This window comes from Pleurodeles waltl, chromosome 7 (genome assembly GCF_031143425.1).
Source record: "Pleurodeles waltl isolate 20211129_DDA chromosome 7, aPleWal1.hap1.20221129, whole genome shotgun sequence".
In the NCBI taxonomy this organism is placed as follows: Eukaryota; Metazoa; Chordata; class Amphibia; order Caudata; family Salamandridae; genus Pleurodeles; species Pleurodeles waltl.
This window is the reverse complement of record NC_090446.1, coordinates 1128229942-1128254297: the sequence shown is the minus strand read 5'-3', so window position 1 is coordinate 1128254297 and position 24356 is coordinate 1128229942. Positions and strand designations below refer to the sequence as shown.

The following is a 24356-nucleotide window of genomic DNA, read 5'->3' as shown; positions in this document are numbered from 1 at the left end:
TAATGGGGTAGTTCAGATGGAATCCATATCAAAAGGCATCTCGGAACCAGCACAAATAGTCCAAATAATGAAGACACTCCTTGAAAGTAGCACAGATCGACACAATACCACATGGGCAACATTACAGAAAATGGTTTAGCATGTCACCAAAAACAGACAGGACGGAGACAAGGGATTTTAAAGAGGCAGCACAGATAAACACTGAAATGCAGGGGGGTTCTAAAAAAGGCAGCACAATTGTTTCCAAACCAGACAAACTATATGGAAGCAGCACTGACACAAAAACAAAAGTGAGTATGAGGAAGTATCACGCATGTGATTCCACAACAAAAGGGATCTAGGCAGGCAGGTTATAGGACACCATAATAGAGGAGGCTAAAGAGGGTCATCAACAAAACAGAAAGAGGTGCAGGGAGAAGCGCAGGTGAGCACTGGGAGGAGGACTGGGACCAGAAGGCAGTTTGGGCTAAAATGGTGAGACAGCATACCATCAGAGCTCCAGCTGTTCCGTCGACTATTGTGCTTGTTGGTGGTCAGGGGAAGATCACATGCACTCGAGAGACCGTTTTGTCCAGGTATCTGAATCAGCTCAATGCAGTGACCATTAAGCTCTGATGACAGCAAGCACTGCATGGGTTTGTAAGAGAATGCAGAACAGTAACCAGAGAGACAGGCCCGTTGGTAGAAATCCAGAACTTTCTTTCTGCATTCAAAAACAAAGTTTGAAATGTCTTAAAACACTATGAAAGTGATAAGAGACAGAAAAGGCAAACATTTTAGAGTAAAAAGATGTAAAACAGAAGTATGGCAACAAAAGGCATACTGAGAAATAAAACAACATACACCATTGCTGGAAATAGGGGTAGAGAAGGCAGAGACATTATGTGGACAGAAGAGGTAGATGCAAAAGAAGGAAGCAAACAAAGCAGTGGTGAACAAGTTACTCACCTACAGTAGAGCTCTTTCAGGTGGAAACTAACTGCATACTCCTCACCTTTGAAATTCCCCTAGGGTGTGAGACTAGATCTGGAAACTTTTCAGCATTTGTTCCTGTGAGTCAACAGGTGGTGCAATCAGACTCCACTGAAGCATTGGCTTGTTCGAAGCCATGTATAGGTGCCATTTTGGTGCACTGATATCAGTTAACAAAGCATTCTGCACCCTCAGCCGTGTAGCGTTAGTAACAGATTGAACTAAATACAAGGTTCTTTTTCATCTCAGAAAAAGCAAGCTGACTAATCTTAAAAAACGCCTTTCAAAAGAGTGTGTATAGTTCATTAGGTGCTAGGCAAAGGCAACATTACTCTCGGAATTCCCAAAATCAACCCTGGTACCCCTTAAAAGCCCCTGTCCATGTGGCAGCTCACCTTTTCAAAGGTATACATAGATCATATTACATTGCCCAAAGAGAACTGCATTGTCTTCCCCATGAGACTACAATCACATTTAAAATGGCTTATGTTACACACAAAGCGCTACATCTAGGTCTTCACAGCAGTAGCCACTGGTAATTCAAGTGGGGGGGATAGGCCACACTCGTACACTTACACTTACCCATCTACATCCACGCTTACTCACACTCCCATGCATTTGCAAGTGTGTAAACATACACCCACCATTCACAACACACACTCACAAACACATACACATTCAAGTAATATATGCAAACATTACAAATCATAACACCTTACCTACTGCAGCGTCTCAGGGAGGGAAGCCTCGGTGGTTCCAGAAGGGTTGGGAATGCTGCTGCTTCCTCTAACTGGATGACCCTAGGTCAGCCAGTGAGAAGAGGCAGCAGTGCCTACCTCCTCAGAGATGAGGATGGGGTCAATGAAATTGCTGACACCACTCCACTCTGTGATGAGGCATCAATGATAGACACTTGTCACTTCAGGACTTAAAACTGAAGCTGTCCAGGTCCAAGGCTATCAGTGACACTCCCCTCGTCATGTGAGGGAGGGCCTCACGACCCTGTAGGCGTGACATCTTCAGCCTGGAAAAGTTCGGCTCAGGTATCCACGTGCCTGCACATTTAGCGCATGTATACCTGACCTGAAAATAAAGTGTTTGTCAGGCTGACCTTTGCTCAGCCTGACAGACACTATGTTGGCCAAAAGGTGGAGGTGTGTGGTCAAAAATTTGAAGGATGGGCCGTTGCTGCTGCCCAGAAATCTAAAACGCAACTTACAGCAGTAGTAGAGAAGAACGCTAGAGGAAAATTAAGCCTCCTATTAGAGCTCACAAAAAGACAAAAACAATGAAAGAGGCATTCTCCTGACAAACTCCAACAATATTGGAACCAATTACCAGAGAGACTGAGCCACAACCTTAAGTCTACCTTTTCTAATTACACCTAGCTACCCAGACACTGTTGGATATTTAACTATTATTAATGTTCCAGCTCAGTTGCCCTATGTAAATACCTTAAGTAACTAAATTTCACCCACGGTGGCTGCCTGATTATGCAGTTCTGTGATTTGATGTGTTGTCTAACTAATTTGGCCAGAATTCTGTCTCTGGTTTATAATTCTGTACCATTTTTTAATGCTGATGTTTGTTTTATATTTTAAGTTTCTGAATTAATATAAAGTGCTCCAAGTGTCAATCTGTAGGTGATATCTGTAACAAATTAAATAATTCCAATATTATCCAAGTCATGGTAATCATGATAAAGGGTGTATGATTTGTTTTAACCATAGTTTTGTGAAGTTCCTAATTTTTACCTTTTGCTTTCTTCATCTATGCAAAGCTTTTCACTTCTAAAGAAGAAAATGTTCACTATTAGAATCATCAGAATATATAATGGGAAATGTATGGGGGCTTTTTCCTCTGCGGATCTACATTTTGCCGGGTTTTCTTTAGAATGTTATATAATTATGTTATGAATGCACCAATACCTGGAGAGATTCTTGCGTGTTTGGATTCATAAGACGGGCCCAACAAAAGAGGATTCACTCAATTATTTGCAGAAATATCAGGTTGTCAGGGAGTTACACAATGTCAGGTGATTGACAGAACAGCAAAGGGCCAAAGGCACCAGATTGCAGCAGTTTTAAAAGAAAAGGACCGGTCACCTTGATGGGGCTTCTAAAGACTTGGTATGTTTAAAAGAGAAAAAGTTGCAAAGGGTGTGTGACAGCAAAATTGATAGAAGGAGGACGTTGCTTATAAATTTGGGTACCTGAGGGAATGAGGATAAGTGGCAGATACACAAACCCACTTTAAAGTGTATTCATTTTCGAAATACGCAGGCACTGTAATTGGGACAAGTTATAGTAGACAGACACTGTGGAAAGGATCAAGGGGCAAATGGGGGAGGGAGAAATAAAGGGGCAAACGGGCAGCAGCATTATGAAACAGCTGCAAACAATGAATGAGAGGCTTAAACAACTAACATTGCTGTTCTACAAGCAGATCCTACTATCGCCCTAATAACTAAAACATTTTTGGTGGGCAGGAAAGGAAGAAGCTAAATATAAAAGGAATGGTGAAAGGAGGTGGAGGAGACGTTGACAATTTAGGAGGTAAATGAATAAATCTTATCAAATGCCCCCCTTCCTCTCCACCCGCCACCAACCCCCCCCCAACATTTAGAACACTGGAACACTGTGCACTAGGATTGGACATGTTAAAGATCAAAAAGCCACCAAGCTGAGAACCAGACATTGGAATCCACCCAGCATGAGGACCTTAGCGTATTCAGTATACACCTTTTGATTTTCATCCAACTCACCAAATTGGATAAACAGTTGCTGACACTGCATGTGGCAGCCTCTGTATATCCCTCGACCCAAAGATCCAAGTGAGCATCATCAAACTAATATATAAATTAAAATATCTGAAAGATTTTATTAAGTTAGGAAAAGGGGCAACATAAAGCTTAAATGGAGTCTGGCTGGGAAGAGCCTTGTACGACTCTGCAGGTTTATAAGATGTACCAAACTGCCTACAGAGATCATGTGTAATCTGTCTTAGAAGAAATTTTTAAAAACCAACCCAGAGTATTATCTTCAACATCAACTTTATGTAGTCTAAGTTGTTAAATCTCAGAGACTCAACTCCTCCATCCCTCTTTGGTCAAGGATCAAGCGTAGCTCATTTTGAAAGTTTACCAGGCAACTTTCATTCCGTTAAGGTGCCTAAAGTAGCTCTGCACTGAGTAGAAAAGGCTACTGTGATGAATTAAACTGGAAAACTGAGAATTGAACTCATGCTCAGACGCTTTGCCACATAAAGGCAATAAGGAGATCAGGTGGTATTTGAGGAGAAAAGGGGGTTAAAAGTAGGCTTTTTCAGGAGTGGGACAAGTTGTGGCTGCTACTTATTTGTCAGAAACATAGCAGACGTGAACAAGAGATTAATTATACGACACAGAACAGAATACGCAACAGATTTTCAGTGACAATGTCTACCAGATGGGCTTCACATGGGTTCTTGGGGGAGCCTGATTTCAACCTCAAGTATAAATGCCTTTAGCTATAGGAGGTAAAACTGGCTAAAGGGGAGGTACTAACTGTGGGGTAAGAGTCAGAGAAGTTGCAGGAGATGGACTCAATGGGGGGAGCAGGAGTAGAGTTTGGTGTATTACTAGTGAAAGAATCTTGTTTGACCTGAATTTTATTGGAAAAAAGGGTGGCAGAATATTCACAGAGTTCAGCAGAACGTAGAGTGTCATGGAAAAGCAAGGTGGGAGGAAGAACTATTTTATGATTTTGAATAATTTTTCAGATATATTGGTGGACCATTCAAGTTGAGAGGAGTGAAAGTCTATACGTGCCCCCCTGAGCTCTGCAGCTTACCTTTCAATAGCCAAACAATAAGTGGCTTTAGCTTCCAGACTATACCTACGTTTGTTCTAAAGCCTTGCAGCAGTATATCAGGGGACAGACTGTTTCTAGTGATGAGAGATAGAGGTTTTTAGGGGAGCTTTTCTGTCAAGAACAGCAGAAATCCAGTGATCAGAAGATGGTGAGAAAATATCAGCATCAGCACTGACAGTCAAAAAGGAAGTTATTAAGTTGAGCTGTGAAATTTAGGGAACAACCTTTCCTAAGATTACATTTAGCTGTTTGATTGAGGGGTGGTATTTTCATACTGGGGTACAATTCTGCTTTTTTTCTGGTTAAGGGAAAAAGTCTTATTGCCTTTACAGCCTCTGGCAAGAATGAAGAGAAGAAATGTGAAGCAGGATGAGTTCAAAGAGATCAGTCAAGAAAATAATTGTCCCATTTCTTTCCCTAAAGTCAAATGAAAAGTAAAAAATTAAAACAAACATTTAGATAATATTGTGGGTTAATTTAGAATGAAACATGCACCTCGGATTATCTTTCAAGCAAGTTCCATATTTTTGCCCATGATATTCCAGAATATTGTGCTTTAAATATCATTCAAAAAAATATCATAGCCAGAAAAAAAGACACTCACAATTCTGTGAAGGAAGGCATATTTAGGTAAGCACAGATTTACTATTCTTAATTCCATGTATCTGTACCTTCAGGATACATATTGTAGGAAACTGGCACTTGTTGCAGTTACCCCCCCCCACTTTTTGCCTGATATTGATGCTGACTTGACTGAACGTGTGCTGGGATCCTGCTAACCAGGCCCCAGCACTAGTGTTCTTTCCCTACAAATGTACCATTGTTTCCACAATTGGCACACCTCTGGCACACAGATAAGTTCCTGGTAAAAGGTACCAGTGGTATCAAGGGCACTTTGACCAGAGGAGGTCCCTAAGGGCTGCAGCATGTGTTGTGCCACCCTAAGAGATCCTCACCTAACACATGCACACTGCCATTGCAAATTGTGTGTGTTGGTGGGGAGAAAGGCAAATTCGACATGGCATCTCCCACAGGGTGCCATGCCCACAAAACACTGCCTGTGGCATAGGTAAGTCACCCCCTCTAGCAGGACTTACAGCCCTGAGGCAGGATGCACTATACCACGGGTCAGGGCATAGCTGCATGAGCAATATGCCCCTACAGTGTCAAAGTATATTCTTAGACATTGTAAGTGCAGTGTGGCCATATTAAGTATGTGGTCTGTGAGTTCGTCAAAACGAACCCTGCAGATCCATAATGGCTATACTGAATACTGGGATGTTTGGTATCAAACTTCTCAGCACAATAAACCCCCACTGATGCCAGTGTGGGATTCATTGCAAAATGCACAGAGAAGGCAACTTAGAGATGCCCCCTGTATTTTACTCAATCCTCTTGTGTAGGACTAACTGATCTGTGTCAGCCTGCCACCAGCAGACGAGCCCCCCCCACCCCTCATGGGGCTAGGGCCTTTGTGGTCTCTGAGGCCAGAAGCAAAGTCTGCTCTGGGTGGAGGTGCTTCACACCTCCCCCCTGCCGGAACTGTAACACCTGGCGGTGAGCCTCAAAGGTTCAGGCCTTGTGTTACAGTGCCCCAGGGCACTCCATCTAGTGGAGGTGCCCGCCCCCCGGACAAGCCCCCACTTTGGGTGTCCAGTTTGGCGGGAAACTTAAGGAAAACAAGGAGGAGTGACCACTTCAGCAGGGACCACCCCTAAGGAGTCCAGAGCTGAAGTGACCCCCTCCCTGCAGAATCCTCCATCTTGGTTTGGAGGACAGGGACCAATAGGGATAGGAATGTGCCCATGGAGGGTGTAGCCAGCCTCGGGGACAGTGGCCATTGGCTACTGCCCTATGACCCTTAACACACCCCTAAATATTGTATTTAAGGGCTTCCCTGAACCTAGCTCACCGGAATACTGGCTACCTATAAGAAGGAGGACTGCTAAGCTGAAAACCCCAGCAGAGATGAAGGAAGATGACAACTTCTTTGGTCCCAGTCCTACCGGCTTGTCTCCTGCTTTAAAGAACCTGCAAAAAGACTAGTGCAGACTCCAGAGGACTGCCCTGCATTCAAAAGGACCAAGAACTCCTGAGGACAGCAGCTCTGTCTGAAAAAACCTACAACGACTCCCACCTCACTCCAGATGCGTGAGTCCTGACCCTGGGCACCCGACGCTCACTGCCCGTGTCCAGGTGGTCCACCCAGCAAGAAAGGGTCCCCAGGCGATTGGGAGCAAGAGCTTACCCTGGATTGACCCCTCCTCCTCCCCCCCAGACCTTGCCTGCAGCCTCTCGAGTAACCCCCAGGATCTTCCCATAGACCTGCATTGGAAACCCCATGTCCTGTTTGCAGCCGGCCGCCCCTGTGCCACTGAGGGTGTGTGTTTGGTGCCTACTTGTGTCCCCTTCAGTGCTCTTCTAATCCCCCCTGGTCTGCCCTTCGAGTCGCAGGTACTTACCTGCTGGCTGACCAGATTCCGAGTAACCCCTATCTCCATAGGAGCCCACGTTAATTTGGTTCCTCTTTGACCTCTGCACCCGACTGGCCCCGTGTTGCTGGTGGTGGGTGTTTGGGGTGAACCTGAACCCCTAATGACAGACTACCTACACCCCAGATATAAGAACTGTAAGTTGTATACGTACCTGCAAAACTGTACTATCTTTTCTTCCTCCAGGAACTGCTGAAAAAATGCAGTGCCCACTTTTAAAATAGCTCTTTGGCATTTTAAGAGAAACTGTATACATTGTCGATTCTATTCAAAGTCCTGATCATATATATGCAAAGTACCTTTCATTTTATGTACTTACCTGCAAGCTGAATCTTGTGGTTCTAGAAGAAAATTAGTTACTTACCTGTAACTGTAGTTCTCCAGTATTGGAATCTTTCATAGATTCACATGCTTGAATCATTCCCTGACATCGAGATGGGAGCCCCTGGTACAATTTACACAAGTAGTGTTAAAATATATTAACAAAAGGGCCCTAGGCCTCTTCAATTTAACAGTCTATCAGAGTCATTTTAGGAAAAGAAACAAACCAATCAGGCAACACCACCCTCTAGAATCCTCTAGAATCCTCCTGAGAGAAGCTCCAGCACCTCAGATTTTCCAAGCACAAGTGCGTTAAAGAGAGGAAAAAAGAGAGAAAGAAAGAGGAAGGTGAAAGTGAGCTTCTCCGGGGAGGTGGGTGGGTTGCATGTAAATCTATGAAAGATTCCAATACTGGAGAACTACAGTTACAGGTAAGTAACTAATTTTCTTACTCCATTATTGGTTCACATGCTTGAATAAGAGTAGAGAGCAGTACTTATGCACATTGTAACCATGTTTGATACAAAATACATGCATATATAAAAACATATGTATATAAATCCATATAAATAAATATATCAAGGAATACTTCAAAGAAATTATCGTATGGCAGTACTATCGTTAATTGTCTTCACTTTCTTCTATTCTACTTTCTTTTCCTTTTTTTTGTTTTTTGTTTTTGAAAAGTTCTAATTCTCTATCCGACAATAAGAGACATAAACAATGTGCATAACTGCTCTAGGATGGAGGGATGAAAAAGATGGCTCACCTTCAACTGAAGAGGTTCCTGAGGACTGCTTAACCCACTGCTATCTCTCCTTGAGATAGTGATTCCAAGCAGTAGTGCTTTGTGAATGTATGACAGCTCTTCCATGTTGCTGCTCTACAAATGTCTTGCAGGGAAACCCCCGCGAACAGCGCTGCTGACGAAGAAACTGCCCTCGTAGAATGAGCATGTACTGATGAATGCAGAGGTTTACCCGCTGCTTGATGGCAGAATCGAATGGCTGAGGCAATCCATCTGGATATACTCTGCTTGGAGAGTGGTTGGCCTCGTCTAGGTGCACTGTATGCTACGAACAATTTATTAGAGCGTTGAAAGGACTTAGTTCTGTCCAAGTAGAATTGAACACATCTCTTAACGTCTAAGGAGTGTAATGCTCTTTCCGACGGAGTAGAAGGATGAGGAAAAAAGGATTTGAAAACTAAGGGCTCGTTGATGTGGAAGTCGGAAGGGACCTTTGGGATGAAATGCAGATTAGTACGCAGCAGTAGCCTGTCTTGTTTAATCTGTAAGAACGGCTCTTGTATAGAGAGGGCCTGCACCTCACTGACACGTCTGGCTGATGTGAGAGCCATCAATAAAGCAACCTTCCAAGAAAGGAATTTTAGAGAAGCACAATGAATCAGTTCAAACGGATGCTTCATCAGCTGTGCTAAAACAATATTCAGGTTCCACGAAGGAGGAGGTGGTCTGAATGGAGGAAAAACCCTTTAAAGTCCTTTAAAAAAACGTTTGATTAAACGAGAGGAATACAGTGAGGGTGAAGCGTCTGAGCGTCTGTATGATGCTATTGCCGCCAGATGTACTTTAATGGAGGAATGTGCCAGGCCTGCTTGCGCTAATTGCAATAAGTACGGCAATATTTGTTCCGGTGGTGAAGATAGTGGGTCAATCTGCCGCTGATGACACCAGACACAAAATCGTTTCCATTTGCAAGAGTAAGCCTTATTAGTGCTATCCGCTCTAGCTCTGGACAAAATGTCCCTACACTCCTGTGGGATATTCAGAGGTGCGAACTCCCTTTGCCCAGGAGCCATGCTGACAATCGCATCGACTGAGGATCCGGGTGCCATCCTTGTCCTTTGTTCATTGTTAGCAATTGTGGAAATGGTTTCAGCGGAATGTGAGGCTTGATTGATTGAAGAAGCAGCTTTGAAAACCAGTGTTGGCGAGGCCAGTACGGAGCTATCAATATCAGAGTGCACGGCTCTGCCTTCATCTTTGTGAGGACTCTTGGGATCAATGGAATTGGAGGAAAGGCGTAAGCAAAGATGTCTGACCAGACTATCGAAAACGCATTCCCCCAAGATCCCTTTTGGTGATGCCAGCTTGCGAAGTACTGGCATTTGGCATTCCACTTGTTGGCGTCCCCCACTGGGAAAAGATGTAGTCCACTATCGACTGGTCCAGCTCCAATTCGTGGCACCTCAATTTTCGTCTGCTGAGCGAGTCCGCTATCTTGTTCTCTATCCCAGGCAAATGCGCAGCTGCGAGTGTGATGCCTTGCTGCGAGGCCCAATTCCAAATTCTTTGGGCTTCTTTGGAGAGGGTGAGAGGTTGTGCCTCCTTGTTTGTTGAGGTAATGCATCGCAGTGGTGTTGTCTGTTCTTATTATTACGTGTGATCCTGATATTTTCGGGAGAAAAGCCTGCAAAGCGAGATACACTGCTCTGAGCTCTAGCAGACTGATGTGCATCACTCAACTGTAGTGGCCACTTGCCACTTACTTGAAGATCCTGCAGCACGGCTCCCCAGCCCTCCAGAGATGCGTCCGTAGTGATGGTCCACGGAGCCGGACGATGAAAAAGGAAAGGCCGATGGACAGATGATGCTTTTGAGACCACCATGTCAGGGCTTTGGCTATTGCTGGGGTTGTGTGTATTCGATCTTCAAAGCTTCCAGAAACCTGGAGCCATTGACGGTTTAGTTGCTCCTGTAACGGACGCATTTTTAGTCTGCGGAGAGGAACCAGAGGTATGCATGATGACATCATGCCCAACAGGGATTTGAACAGGCGGACAGAAACACAGCTTCTTCTCTGTATTGATTTTGTTAGTGTCAGTAACCTTTGTTGTCTGTCTACTGTGGGACACGCCATGGTGGATTGCGTGTCCAGGTTTGCCCCTAAAAAGGTGATACTGCATGTTGGCAGAGGTTTGGACTTCTCCCAGTTGATGGTGAGGCCTAAATTGGTTAGCAAGGAAACGCACCTTCTTGTTGATCTGCGCGCTCTTGCGTAGTTGCTTGCTTTTTTCAGCCAATCGTCTAGATATGGAAAAATTTGGTGTTTCCTCCTCCTGAGGAAGGCTGCGATTGGCGCTAGGCATTTGGTGAATATCCTGGGTGCTGATTTTAGGCCAAAGGGAAGGACATGAAATTGAAAATGGCTTCCGGCTACGGTGAATCTCAGGTATTGTCTGTGGGCAGGGTGGATGGGAATGTGTAAATATGCGTCTTTTAGGTCTAGTGTAGACATGAAATCTCCCTGGTTCAGACGCAGGAGGACATCTTGCAGGCTGATCATGCTGTAACGATTGCTTTTTTAAGTAGATGTTCAGTTCCTGTAAATCGAGGATTGGCCTCCAATCTTTCCACTTTTTGCAAATGAGGAAGAACCTGGAATAAAAACCCCTTCTTAGCTGTGACCGAGGTACCTTCTCTATAGCTTCTTTGAGGAGCATCTTGTTGATCTCCTTCTTGAGTTGTTCTGGGTACCCTGAAGGAGTCCTGCGAGGAGGATTGGAGGGAGGCAGTTGGGTAAATTTTAGAGTGTGTCCCTGTTTCACTAATTAGAGGACCCACTTGTCTGATGTGATGACTTGCGATTATTTGAGAAAGAGGGATATCCTTCCGCCTAGAACCACAGGAGGAGAGTTGGGTGTAGCCGGTGCCTCAGATGTATCAGGCTCTACGAGTTGAGCATCCCCTACCGCCAGGTCTACCATAAGCTGCTTGCGGCGGCTGCCTTTGTGGGTAATATTGACGGTACCGTTGAGAAGAGGAAGGATAGGTGGAATATCTATACTGCTGATATCCTCCTCTATATGAAAGTTGGCCACGTCCTCTAGCTCGGATAGAAGGCTTTCGAAATTGGAGAGTCCCTAATGACCTTGCCGTATCAGTGTCAGACTTACTAGATTGTAAAGCCTCGTCAATATGTTTGCCGAATAACGCCAGGCCATCGAAAGGTAAGTCTAAAATCTTATTCTGTACCTCAGGCCGGAATGAGGTAGCTTTTAGCCAACCTTGTCTTCTAAGAACAGCTGCCCCTGCAAGCTGTCAAAACGCAGTAGTGGCTATGTCCATTGCACAGTCAACGAGTTCCGCTGACAGGCGCGGACCTTCTAGCAAAGTCTTGTTTGCCTCAGATTTTCCGTCCTCCAGCAACTGGTTTACATGTGGGGCGATGTCTGCCCATAGCTGTCTGTCAAACCTGGCTAACACCGCTAGTGAGTTAGCAGCTCTTATCACTAGGTTAGCCATCAAGGAAAACCTCTTTCCAATGTTGTCTAGTCGTCTACTCTCTTTGTCTGAGGGTGCAGAAATCAGAGCAGATGGATTCTTGGACTTCCTTTGTGCCGCCTGAGCAACCACTGAGTCCGGATGAGGATGACCAGTTAGACATGCCGGTGCATCGTTCGGTGCCTTGTACTTCATGTCCAAACGAGACAGTACTGCTGTGACAGTAGCAGGATTGTGCATCACTTTTAGGCCTTCTTCCCATAAGTAGCTGACCAGCGGAATAGAGCGCACAGATTTTCGAAACGGCTCTTTAAAATCGTAAAGATAACAGTCTGTATGCTTTGATGGCATTGGCAAAGCGAAACGCTTAGCTGCTCCTTCTAGGAGATTGTGAAATCCTCCAGTGTCGTCTGGTGGGGACTCCACCTTTGATTGGGAAGGAGAAGGAAGAGCAGTGATGATGTATTCATCCTACTCGGAATGAGTGTCGAGGAGCTCCCCATCTTCGTGATACCCTTCTGACATGTCCGTGTCCTGAGGTAGAGTCATGTCCAGAGTAGCCACATTTGTGAGAGGTAAAGAAAATGGTCTCTGATGGGGAGTGGTAACCCCAGAGACGGGCGATGGAGGAGATTGCTCCCTGTGAGGAGGAAAACGCCTGCTGTAATCAGCTAACATTGCTCTGAGGCCAGACAATAAGGAGGATGGAATGTATTCCCCCTCTTGATATTGTTGGTCTACTCCATAAAATTGAGGGTCATAAGATTCATCAAATTCAACTTCTTCTTGATACTTGACATTTAATTGCGATGGACTATGGGCTGCTCCAAATGGCCACTCATCGTCTGAGTCTTCATCTCCCTCTAACAGATGCACTGGAATGAGGGAGGTCACCTTACTAGGTGAGGTGTGCTTTGGGGTCAGTTTCTCATGAGTTTTCTGATGTTTTTCTCTCGTCGACGATGGCACATACGTAGTCTTCGTCAACGGCGGTGTCGTCGATGATGAACGAATGGAGATTTTTATGGATGACAGCCTCACCGACGAGTCTACTGTCGACGAGGCCGATCCTGTCATAAGCGCCATCGACGATGATGAGGTGTAGACGTTTGATGACATCGTCGATGCTGCTCTCGTCGATGGTGGGGCACTCGTCGTCGACAATGTCTTCGGAGCTGTCGTCAACGGTTGAAATGTGCAAGTCGTCGGTGGAAAAGCACTCACCGACTGTCTCATCGACGATGAGTCTGTCGTTGACGGTGCCTTTTTTGTAGAAGTAGAGGAAGGTCTCTTGAAAGGCACAGATGGAGGTACAGAGGATGACTTTTTATGCCTCTCAGAACTGCTGGCATGACCTCTCTCCCCTTTTCTGGAAGATTTTTGAGGTGAAGTAGATGGGCTGCGGCCCTTGTAAGACCCTGAAGCAGTTTCTTTGTGGGCTTTTCTTGATTGTTGGGAGGGAGATCTTGTGTCTGATCTCGCCCTCTTTGATGACTTTTTAGATATTGAAGAGTCATCACTATCAGAGTCAGAAACTGGATTCTCTCTATATTTAAGTTTTTGCAACCAAATCAATAATCTGCCTTCTCTATCCTTAAGAGTCTTAGAGGATAAGGTACGACAAACCTTACAGTCCTTGGCTGAATGATCTGGATAGAGGCAGTATATACAATCCTGATGAGGGTCTTCAGAATGTAGTCTTTTCTTGCCACAAGTTTCGCAATTTCTGAATAAACCCTTCTTCTCCTTATCAGACATGTTGAAGATGTTTTTCCTATTAGGTCAGAGAAATTTCTCTCAGAGAAAAATATGTTGAAGCTAGTTCAAAAGGTGTGAATAAAGAGCAGAGCTCTGAGGAGACTCCCTAGCACGACGTGCAGTAGAAAATCTAAGGTGCTGGAGCTTCTCTCAGGAGGATTCTAGAGGGTGGTGTCGCCTGATTGGTGGATGCTCAAGTTTGGTCCTTTTCCTAAAATGACTGATAAGACTGTTAAATTGAAGAGGCCTAGAGCCCTTTTGTTAATATATTTTAACACTACTTGTGTAATTTGTACCAGGGGCTCCCATCTTGACGACGGGGAATGATTCAAGCATGTGAATCTATGGAAGTTCCAATACTGGAGTAGATAAAATAACAAAACATTTTTTTCTGTATAAAATCCTATTGATCTGGAGTTAAGTCATTGAGCGTGTTTCTTCTATTGCTTGTGTGTGTGCAACAAATGCTTAACACTACCGTCTGATAAGCCTAACTGCTCAACCACACTACCAAACATAGAGCATTAGTACCATCTATTTCAGCCTCTGAGGAATTCCTGGACTCTGTGCACACTATTTCTCATGTTGATATAGTATATACAGAGCCAGCTTCCTACACATATGTCTTCAAGGTACATGAATGTGGAGTGAAGAATGGTAAATCTATAATTACCTATATATACTTATCTTTAAATCATTGTGGAAGTCGATATTCTGGCTATAATGGTTTTGTAGAACTATAATTTTGTACACAATATACTGACATGTATCCAATTTTCACAGCTTGAAATTGAAATGTGGCTAAAACATGTTGCTGAACGTCTCCACAACAAGCTTTCAACTTTACAGAAGTAAATGTGTAGGTTGCATTTTTCATAAAAATACCCTATCAGTGGCGTGGCCAAGATAGGACCTGCATTGGGGCGCTTTCACAGAGCTTCACCATCTGCATCTGTTGGGGACTGGGCCGGGCCTACACAGCGGCCGTTCAGAGCGATATTCACGCCTCAGGGGCCCGCTGGTGAGCCTGTCCACGACAGGGGATCGGCGGTGAAGGCTGCATGCTTCTCAGCGCCGCAACTAGCCTGGGCCGCAGGAGCTGGGTGGCAACTGGGGGAGCGGAGGACTGACTAGAGCCGTCCTGGAAGGGTAGAGGAGTCCGGGGTGTCAGGTTCCTTGGTTTGATTGCCTCAGGAGCAGGAGATTAATCCTCAGACACAGCCCAGACTACTCACAACAAAATAGAATCTCCGTTATGTGCACCCTGGAGGGGGAAAGGGGAATGGGATTTAGAGAGACTGCCTCAAAGGTCTTGTTTCTTCAATAACTCTGTCTGCCATTCACTTCTCAATTAATCTGGAAAGCAGCACCTGAATTCCTTGTGGAATTTGCCTCTCTCTCTCTTAATTATGGATATAAAAACTAATAGTAAATGAGTTTCATTGAAGTTGTTCTCTTGTATGAATGAAGGTTAGACTGTTTTACAATCTTTGTGCAGACATATGTTTAAAGTTCGTTTGTCTTCACATTTTTGTAATGTATATATCGAAAAGGTCACTTACCCAGTGTACATGTAAGTGGCATGTTCCGCTGCAGATTCACATCTGCCATCTAGCGTTGGGCTCGGAGTTTTACAAGTTGTTTTTCTTCGAAGAAGTGTTTTCGAGTCACGTGATCGAGTTACTCCTCCTTTTCGGCTCCATTGCGCATGGGCATCGACTCCATGTTAGATTGTTTTCACGCAGAGGGTAAGGTAGGAGTGATAGAGTAAAAAGAAAAGAGATGTCCATGCTAATGGAATGGTAAATATAAATACACATATGTACAAATGTGGTTAACTTAAACAACTTCCGGGGAGGTGGGAAGGTGCATGTGAATCTGCAGCGGAACATGCCACGAACAGATGTACACTGGGTAAGTGACATTTTCCGTTCAATGGCATGTGTAGCTGCAGATACACATGCAGTGCATAGACTACAAAGCAGTTAGTCCTCCCATAAAAGCAGTGGTTAGCCTGTAGCAGTTAAAGTTGTTTGAAATAATGTTCTGAGTACAGCTTGACCTACTGTGGCTTGCTGTGTTGCTAAAATATCTACATAATAGTGTTTAGTAAATGTATGTGGTGTTGACCAAGTAGCTGCTTTACATATTTCAGCCATTGGTATATTTCCTAAGACTGACATTTTAGCACCTTTCTTCCTTGTGGAATGTGCTTTAGGAACAACTAGGAGTTGTCTTTTAGCTTTAGGGTAACGTGTTTGGATGCATTTTACTATCCATCTTGCTAAACCTTGTTTTGAAATGGGGTTACCAGTATGAGGTTTTTGAAAAGCTACAAATAGCTGTTTAGCTTTCCTGAATGTTTTTGTTCTATCTATGTAGTACACATTAGAGCTATTTTAATGTATGTAGAGCTCTTTCTGCTACAGAATCTGGTTGTGGGAAGAAGACTGGTAGTTCACTGTTTGATTGATATGAAAAGGTGATACTACTTTAGGAAGAAATGTAGGGTTAGTTCGTAGTTCAACTTTATGTTTGTGTACCTGTAAGAATGGTTCTTCAATAGTGAAAGCTTGAATTTCACTAACTCTTCGCAATGATGTAATTGCGACTAGGAAGGCAGCTTTCCATGTTAAAAATTGCATTTGACATGAGTGCATAGGTTCAAATAGTGGGCCCATAAGTCGCGTAAGCACTATGTTTAAATTCCAAGAAATGGAGGTGTTCTCGTGGAATGATGCGTTTTAAGCCTTCCATGAAGGCTTTGATAACAGGTACTCTAAATAAAGACGTGCACTGTATATTTTGTAAATATGCAGAAATTGCAGTGAGATGTATTTTTATGGAGGTGTTCTCGTGGAATGATGCGTTTTAAGCCTTCCATGAAGGCTTTGATAACAGGTACTCTAAATAAAGACGTGCACTGTATATTTTGTAAATATGCAGAAATTGCAGTGAGATGTATTTTTATGGAAGCGAATGCTAGATTTGATTTTTGCAAATGAAGCAAATAACATACAATATCTTGTATTGATGCTGAAAGAGGGGAATTTGTTTAGACTGACAGTAATATACAAATCTTTTCCATTTGTTGGCATGGCACTGTCTGGTAGTGGGTTTTCTTGCTTGCTTAATTACTTCCTTACATTCAGTTGGTAATTGTGAATACCCAAATTCTATGATTTCAGGAGCGAAATCTGTAGATTGAGTGTGTTGGGATTTGGGTGCATGATCTCCCCTTTGTTTTGTGTCAACAGATCTGGTCTGTTTGGGAGTTTGGAGTGTGGTACTACTGACAGGTCTAGTAGTGTTGTGTACCACGGTTGACATACCCACGTTGCCACTATGAGAATCAGATTGAGCGTGTTTTGACACAATTTGTTGACTAGAAATGGAATGAGCGGGACAGGGGGAAAAGCGTAAGCAAATATCCCTGACCAATTCATCCATAGAGCATTGCCCTTGGATAGGTGATGTGGGTATCTGGATGCAAAGTTTTGGCATTTTGCGTTTTTGCTGGTGGCGAACAGATCTATGTCTTGTGTTCCCCATTGTTGAAAATATTTTTGAAGTACTTGAGGGTGACTCTCCCACTTGTGTGTCTGTTGATGACTTCCGCTAGCTGGTAGTGTATCCCTGGAATTTATTGTGCTACCAGGTGAATTTGATTGTGTATTGCCCATTTCCAAATTCTTCGAGTTAGGAGGGAGAGTGGGGAAGAATGTGTCCCTCCTTGTTTGTTTAGGTAATACATAGTAGTCATGTTGTCTGTTTTGAGCAGGACATTATTGTGAATAAGGAGAGGCTGAAAAGCTTTGAGTGCTAGGAAGACAGCTAACAGCTATGAGTGATTTATGTGTAGCTGTTTGTGTTGTGAATCCCATTGTCCTTGAATGTTGTGATTGTTGAGGTGAGCTCCCCAGCCAATCATTGATGCATCTGTTGTAATTATGGTCTGAGGCACAGGGTCTTGAAATGTTCGCCCTTTGTTTAGATTTGTGGAATTCCACCACTGAAGGGACATGTATGTTTGGCAGTCTATCAACGCCAGATCTTGAAGTTGACCCTGTGCTTGTGACCATTGTTGTGCAAGGCGCTGTTGCAAGGGCGCATGTTTAGTCTTGCATATGGAACAATTACAATACATGATGCCATCATACCTAATAGTCTCATGACAAATTTGACAGTGTATTGTTGACCTGTCTGTATTTGTGCTAATATATTGTGGAATGCTTGTATTCTCTGCGTATTTGGACTTGCAAGCACTTTTTGAGTATTTAATATTGCCCCCAAATACTGTTGTATTTGCGCAGGCTGTAGTTGTGATTTTTGGTAGTTTATTGAGAACCCTAGTGTGTGCAGGGTTTGTAGTACATAATGCGCATGGTTTTGACACTGTGTATGACTGTTTGATTTTATTAGCCAATCGTCTAGATATGGAAAGAAATATATGTGCTTTCTTCTTAGGTAGGCTGCGACTACCGCTAGGCACTTTGTGAATACCCTTGGAGCTGTTGTTATTCCAAAGGGTAACACTTTCAGCTGATAGTTCTTTACTTGAATGACAAACCTGAGATATTTTCTGTGCGCAGTATGGATGGGTATGTGAAAATACGCTTCTTTGAGGTCTAATGTTGCCATGAAACCGTGTTGCTGAAGTAGTGGGATAACATCCTGTAGTGTTACCATATAAAAGTGTTCTGACAGAATATAAAGATTGAGGGTTCTAAGATCTAATATTGGCTTTAAGGTGCCATCCTTTTTGGGAATGAGGAAATACAGTGAGTAAACTCCCGTTCCTACTTGACTTTGTGGCACGGGTTCTATTGCTTGTTTGAGATTTGACCTCTTCCTATAACAGAGTGATATGGTCTGTGGATAGCCTGTGTGGTTTTGGTGGAATGTTTGGTGGAGTTTGTATCAATTCTAGGTAATAGCCATTGCGGATAATTGATAATACCCAGTTGTCTGTGGTAATGTTTAGCCAATTGTTGTTGAACTTTTGCAGTCTTCTCCCCACAGCGGAGGTGTGAATTCGAAAGGAATGGTACAAGTCACTGTTTACCTTGTGAGGCTTGTTTTGATGTCTGATATTTTCCCATGCCTCTAGGGTACTGGCCTCTATAACCTCTGAAACTACAGCTTTGATATTGAGGTTGGTAGGGTGATTTTGGCTGTGATGTGGATGGCTCTGTACTCTGGGGCCTAAATCCACCTCTAAACTGTGGTTTTCAAAAGGATCCCCGGTATTGTGTGGTGTATAGTGCACCCATGGCCTTTGTGGTGTCTGAGTATTTACACAATTTTTCAATTGCAGTGTCCAACTCTGGGCCGAAAAGTTGTTTTTTATTGAACGGCACATTCAACACTCCTTTTGAATTTCAGTTTTGAACCCGGAGGACCTGAGCCATGCGTGCCTCCTGATTGTTACAGCAGTGTTGACGTTCCTGGCAGCTGTGTCTGCTGAGTCCAGGGCAGACCTAATTTGGTTATTGGAGATGGCGTGCCCTTCCTCTACTATCTGCTGTGCCCTCTTTTGATGTTCCTTGGGGAGATGCTGAATTATATATTTCATCTCATCCCAATGTGCCCTTTCTTATCTAGCCAACAACGCCTAAGAGTTGGCTATTCTCCATTGGTTGGCAGCCTAGGATGCCACTCTCTTCCCTGCAGCATCACATTTTCTGCTCTCTTTGTTTGGTGGGGGTGTATCACCTGACTGTGAGTTTGCCCTCTTCCTAGCAGCGCTTACTACTATTGAGTCTGGAGGAGTATGCTGAGTTATATACACAGGATCAGAGGGAGGTGGCTTGTATTTCTTCTCTACCCTGGGAGTTATTACAAAATTTATTCGCTTTGACAGGCTTGCTAAAAATTTGATCAGCATGTTTTAGCATGCCTGGGAGCATAGGGAGCGACTGGTATGTTGTGTGCGTGGAGGAGAGTGTATTAAATAAAAAATTGTCCTCCAACTGTTCAGTGTGCATGGTGACACTATGGTATGCTGCAGCCCTGGCTAGTACTTGATTGTACCCTGTACTATCTTCAGGTGGTGAAGGCTTTGAGGGATAGCAGTCTGGGTCGTTATCGGGAATGGGATCTGGATCATAAAGAACCCATGGATCTATATTGTTGTGCTGTGAATCAAATGATTGTGATGGTGACTGCATAGGTGTAGGGCTAGTAGGAGGAGAGATATGTGGAGAGTGAGGAGGAGACTGAGAAAGAGAAAATTGAGGCAGTGGAGGTTTCGTCTTTGTTCTTGACACCTTAGCTGGAGGCTGTGCAGTGTCCAATTCCTCCTGAAAGGCTAATTTCCTCTTTGGTTTTGGAGAAGGTGCAGTCACAACTCTGTCAGTTTCTTTGTGGATATGAATCCTGGCTTGCCTTTCATCCATTTGTTCTATGATAGGCTACATTTGTGAGTCCTCCTCAGTAGATTTTTGGCTTTCTCTAAGTACTTTTAAAAAGCCCATGCTCCTCAGTGTAAGCCAGTTTTTTCGGCTCCAAAACTGGCTTTTTCGGGATCGAAAAAGATGGAGTTGAAGATGGTCTCAGTTCTGAAAAAGATTTTCGAGATTTCGACTCAGAAGAGCGGTGTTTGCTCGGTTCGGAAACTGAGCTTCGATTTGAGTCTGATGGCTTCGGAGTAGTGGCCTTTTTCGGTGCCAAACTTGTGGGTTGGTCATCGAAGGTCTTGTTTCGGGTCGAGCCACGGACTTCAGGCAGTGGCGTCCCCAAGGCCTTATGTTTTGGCTTGGATCGGACAGGGGCAGGCGTACTCATGTGCTGTCCTGCCGTGACCAGTCTGTCCTCGGATTTCTGCTCGGAGTCAGATCCTCGAACGGAGACAGCGGTCTGCATGATCTCCTCCTCTTCGACGTTGAGATGTTCGGTGCTTTTGGATGCCATCTCAAGTCTCTGTGCTCTTCTGTCTCGGAGCGTCTTCTTGGATCGGAAGGATCTGCAGGCCTCGCAATTTTCTTCCCGATGGTCTGGGGAAAGGCAGAGATTATAGACGAGATGTTGGTCCGTGTAAGGAAATTTACCGTGGCACTGAGGACAGAATCGGAATGGAGTCCGGTCCATGAGGCTTCCAGGCGGCCGGCCCGACGAGGCCAGAGTTGGGCATGGGCGCCACGAAGGGAGAGTAAAGATGTTTGATCCGACGGTATCAAAGTGTCGACAGAAGGTGTAACGCGATCGAAACAATACCAACAAGAAATAAAGAGTTTTGAAGCTTTTCCGAATCGAACTATCGGAGCAAAAGGAAACACGTCCGAACCCGATGGCGGAAAGAAAACAATCTAACATGGAGTCGATGCCCATGCGCAATGGAGCTGAAGATGAGGAGTCACACGATCCTGTGACTCGAAAACACTTCTTTGAAGAAAAACAACCTGTAACACTCCGAGCCCAACACTAGATGGCAGACGCATCACAGCATGTGTATCTGCAGCTACACATGCCATCGAACATATATATTTACATACAAAAGTCACATATATTATTGTATAATTCGTGAAGTTTTAATTTGTGTGGACTGTCTTATATTGTCTTTTTCTGATAACGGTAATCTGTATGTATCTTCACAAGCGTCGTATTTCAGTGCCTCTGTAAATTTCTGCACTCGGGTTGTCAGTATTTAGATAACAAAATTATCTGTTTAGTTGTCGATAATATTCTGATAATGTTTTTTAATTGTCCAACCCAGCCAGAAACTCTCTGAAATGCTGCGAATCCTTTCGATACTGTATTCACTCTTGAAACATTAAGAATTATCTGAAGTTTACTTGAATCGTCCTTGAAAATGCATTTGAAGCGATGTTTTGCCCCAAAAACGTTTACCTCACAAGAGCGCTTTCTCTACACCTCTGGATTCCTGTCAGGATACAGCTGAAGTGCGAAGAGCTCTAGCGTCGCGCCCATATCACAGTACCAAAACAGAGTGCAACACTAGAACTGCAACTTTGCATCTGAACATCTCGTTGGCCATCTTGGATGTCTTTTACTGTGTCTTCCTTGCAACGTGCAGAACATCTCGACAAGCAATCTTCCAATAAGGACATCGCCTCTTTTACTGCGGATACTTCTTTACCAATACTCCTATTGCTTTTCCTTTACCTTATACTGTTATAACATGGCAATTCTGAGGGTTTTTGACACGGGGCAATAGAAGACGGTGAGGGGGAACAAAAGGGGTGGCAGCCCACCGTTGGGGGTTCAAGGCAACCCCAAAGTTACCACACCAGCAGCTCAGGGCCGGTCAGGTGCAGAGGTCAAAGAGGTGTCCACAACACATAGGTGCCTATGGAGAACAGGGGTGCTACGGCTCCAGTCTGCCAGCAGTTAAGTGCCTGCGTCCTCGGGGGCAGACCAGGGGGGTTTTGTAGAGCACTGGGGGGGGGGGGGGGGGGGGGGGGGGGGGGACACAAGTAGGCACACAAAACACACACTCAGTGGCACAGGCGCGGCCGGGTGCAGTGTGCAAAGCAGGTGTTGGGTTTCAGGTAGGAATCAATGGAGAGACCCAGTGGTCTCTCTAGGGGTGCAGGCAGGCACAGAGAGGGGGGCTTCTCGGGACAGCCACCACCTGGGCTAGGCAGAGGGTCGCCTGGGGGTCACTCCTGCGTTGAAGTTCGGTTCCTTCAGGTCCTGGGGGCTGCGGGTGCAGTGTGGGTTCCAGGCGTCGGGTCCCTTGTTACAGGCAGTCGCGGTCAGGGGGAGCCTCTGTATTTTCTCTGCAGGTGTCGCTGGTGGGGGGTCAGGGAGGTCGTCTCTGGTTACTCACTGACTCGCAGTCGCCGGGGTAGTCCTCCCTGAGGTGTTGCTTTTCTGCAGGTCGAGCCGGGGGCGTCGGGTGCAGAGTGTGAAGTCTCATGCTTCCGGCGGGAAACGTGAAGTCCTTGGAAGTTACTTCTTTGTTGCAAAGAAGTACCTGGTTTTGAACAGGGCTGCTGTTCACTGGAGATTCTTGGTCCTGTAGTCCAGGGCAGTCCTCTGAGGCTTCAGAGGTCGCTGGTCCCTGTCGGATGTGTCGCTGGAGCAGGTTTTCGAAGTTGGAGACAGGCCGGTAGGGCTGGGGCCAAATCACTTGTCGTCTTCCTCCTTCTCTGCAGGCTTGTAGGTCAGCAGCCCTTCTTTCTTCAGGTTGCAGGAATCTGATTTCCTGCGATCTGGGGAGCCCCTAAATACTGAATTTAGGGGTGTGTTTAGGTCTGGGAGGGCAGTAGCCAATGGCTACTGTCCTTGAGGGTAGCTACGCCCTCTTTGTGCCTCCTTCCTGTGGGGAGGGAGGCACATCCCTAATCCTATTGGGGGAATCCTCCAACTCAAGATGGAGGATTTCTCAAGGCAGGGGTCACCTCATCTCAGGACACCTTAGGGGCTGTCCTGACTGGTGGGTGACTCCTCCTTGTTTTTCTCATTATCGCCTTCAGCCTTGCCGTCAAAAGTGGGGGCAGTGGCCGGAGGGGCAGGCATCTCCACTAGCTGGGATGCTCTGGGGCACTGTAACAAAAGGGGTGAGCCTTTGAGGCTCACTGCCAGGTGTTACAGTTCCTGCAGGGGGAGGTAAGAAGCAACTCCACTCAGTCCAGGCTTTGTTCCTGGCCACAGAGTGACAAAGGCACTCTCTCCATGTGGCCAGCAACATGTCTGGTGTGTGTCAGGCTGGCAGGAACTGGTCAGCCTACACTAGAAGTCAGGTATGTATTCAGGGGGCATCTCTAAGATGCCCCCTGGGTATATTTTACAGTAAATTGCATTTATTGTGCTGAATAGTTTGATACCAAACTTCCCAGTTTTCAGTGTAGCCATTATGGAACTGTGGAGTTCGTGTTTGACAAACTCCCAGACCATATACTCTTATGGCCACCATGCACTTACGATGTCTAAGGTTTTGCTTAGACACTGTAGGGGCACAGCGCTCATGCACATATGCCCTTACCTGTGGTATAGTGCATCCTGCCTTAGGGCTGTAAGGCCTGCTAGAGGGGTGATTTACCTATGCCACAGGCAGTGTGAGGTTGGCATGGCACTCTGAGGGGAGTGGCATGTTGACTTAGTCATTTTCTCCCCACCAGCACACACAAGCTGTGAGGCAGTGTGCATGTGCTGAGTGAGGGGTCTCTAGGGTGGCATAAGACATGCTGCAGCCCTTAGAGACCTTCCCTGGCATCAGGGTCCTTGGTACCAGGGGTACCAGTTATAAGGGGCTTACCTGAGTGCCAGGGTTGTGCCAATTGTGGAGACAAAGGTACAGTTTAGGGAAAGAACACTGGTGCTGGGGCCTGGTTAGCAGGGTCCCAGCACACTTTCAAATCATAACTTAGCATCAGCAAAGGCAAAATGTTAGGGGGTAACCATGCCAAGGAGGTATTTCCTTACATGTACTTAGTGTAGTTTTCACTTTAAGCTTAGGAGAAGGTTACTGTACATAGTCGTGATGAAGCACCAAGTGATCCGTTAGGACTTTTTAAGGCGCAGAACATATTTACTTCTTGTAGCGGTCAAAGAAAATGTCTTTCTCCTCTTTTTCAGTAGAGTGTGGGATCATTACCTCCCTTTCACTCTGCACTGTTATTTTAATCTTGAACAGCTCCCTTTCTCGCTTAATATAATCTGTTTCTCGAGTGGGTGGCAGAGCCAATTTTATTATATAATTTTTTCTCTCCAGCTTTTTTCTTTTTTCTCTGTGACCTATAGGTTTAAATT

The 24356-nt window shown here is 44.9% G+C and overlaps 1 protein-coding gene across 9 annotated transcripts in view; it reads right to left on the bottom strand.

The window, feature by feature from the left end:
- The window catches only part of TMEM94 (transmembrane protein 94), a 543968-nt gene that overhangs the window by 175645 nt on the left and 343967 nt on the right, over window positions 1-24356 (bottom strand). For all 9 annotated transcript variants that reach the window (XM_069200153.1, XM_069200150.1, XM_069200148.1 and 6 more), the window contains one exon: window positions 489-703. In XM_069200153.1, coding sequence (XP_069056254.1) covers window positions 489-703 — 215 coding nt within the window. The remainder of the gene's footprint in view (window positions 1-488; window positions 704-24356) is intronic.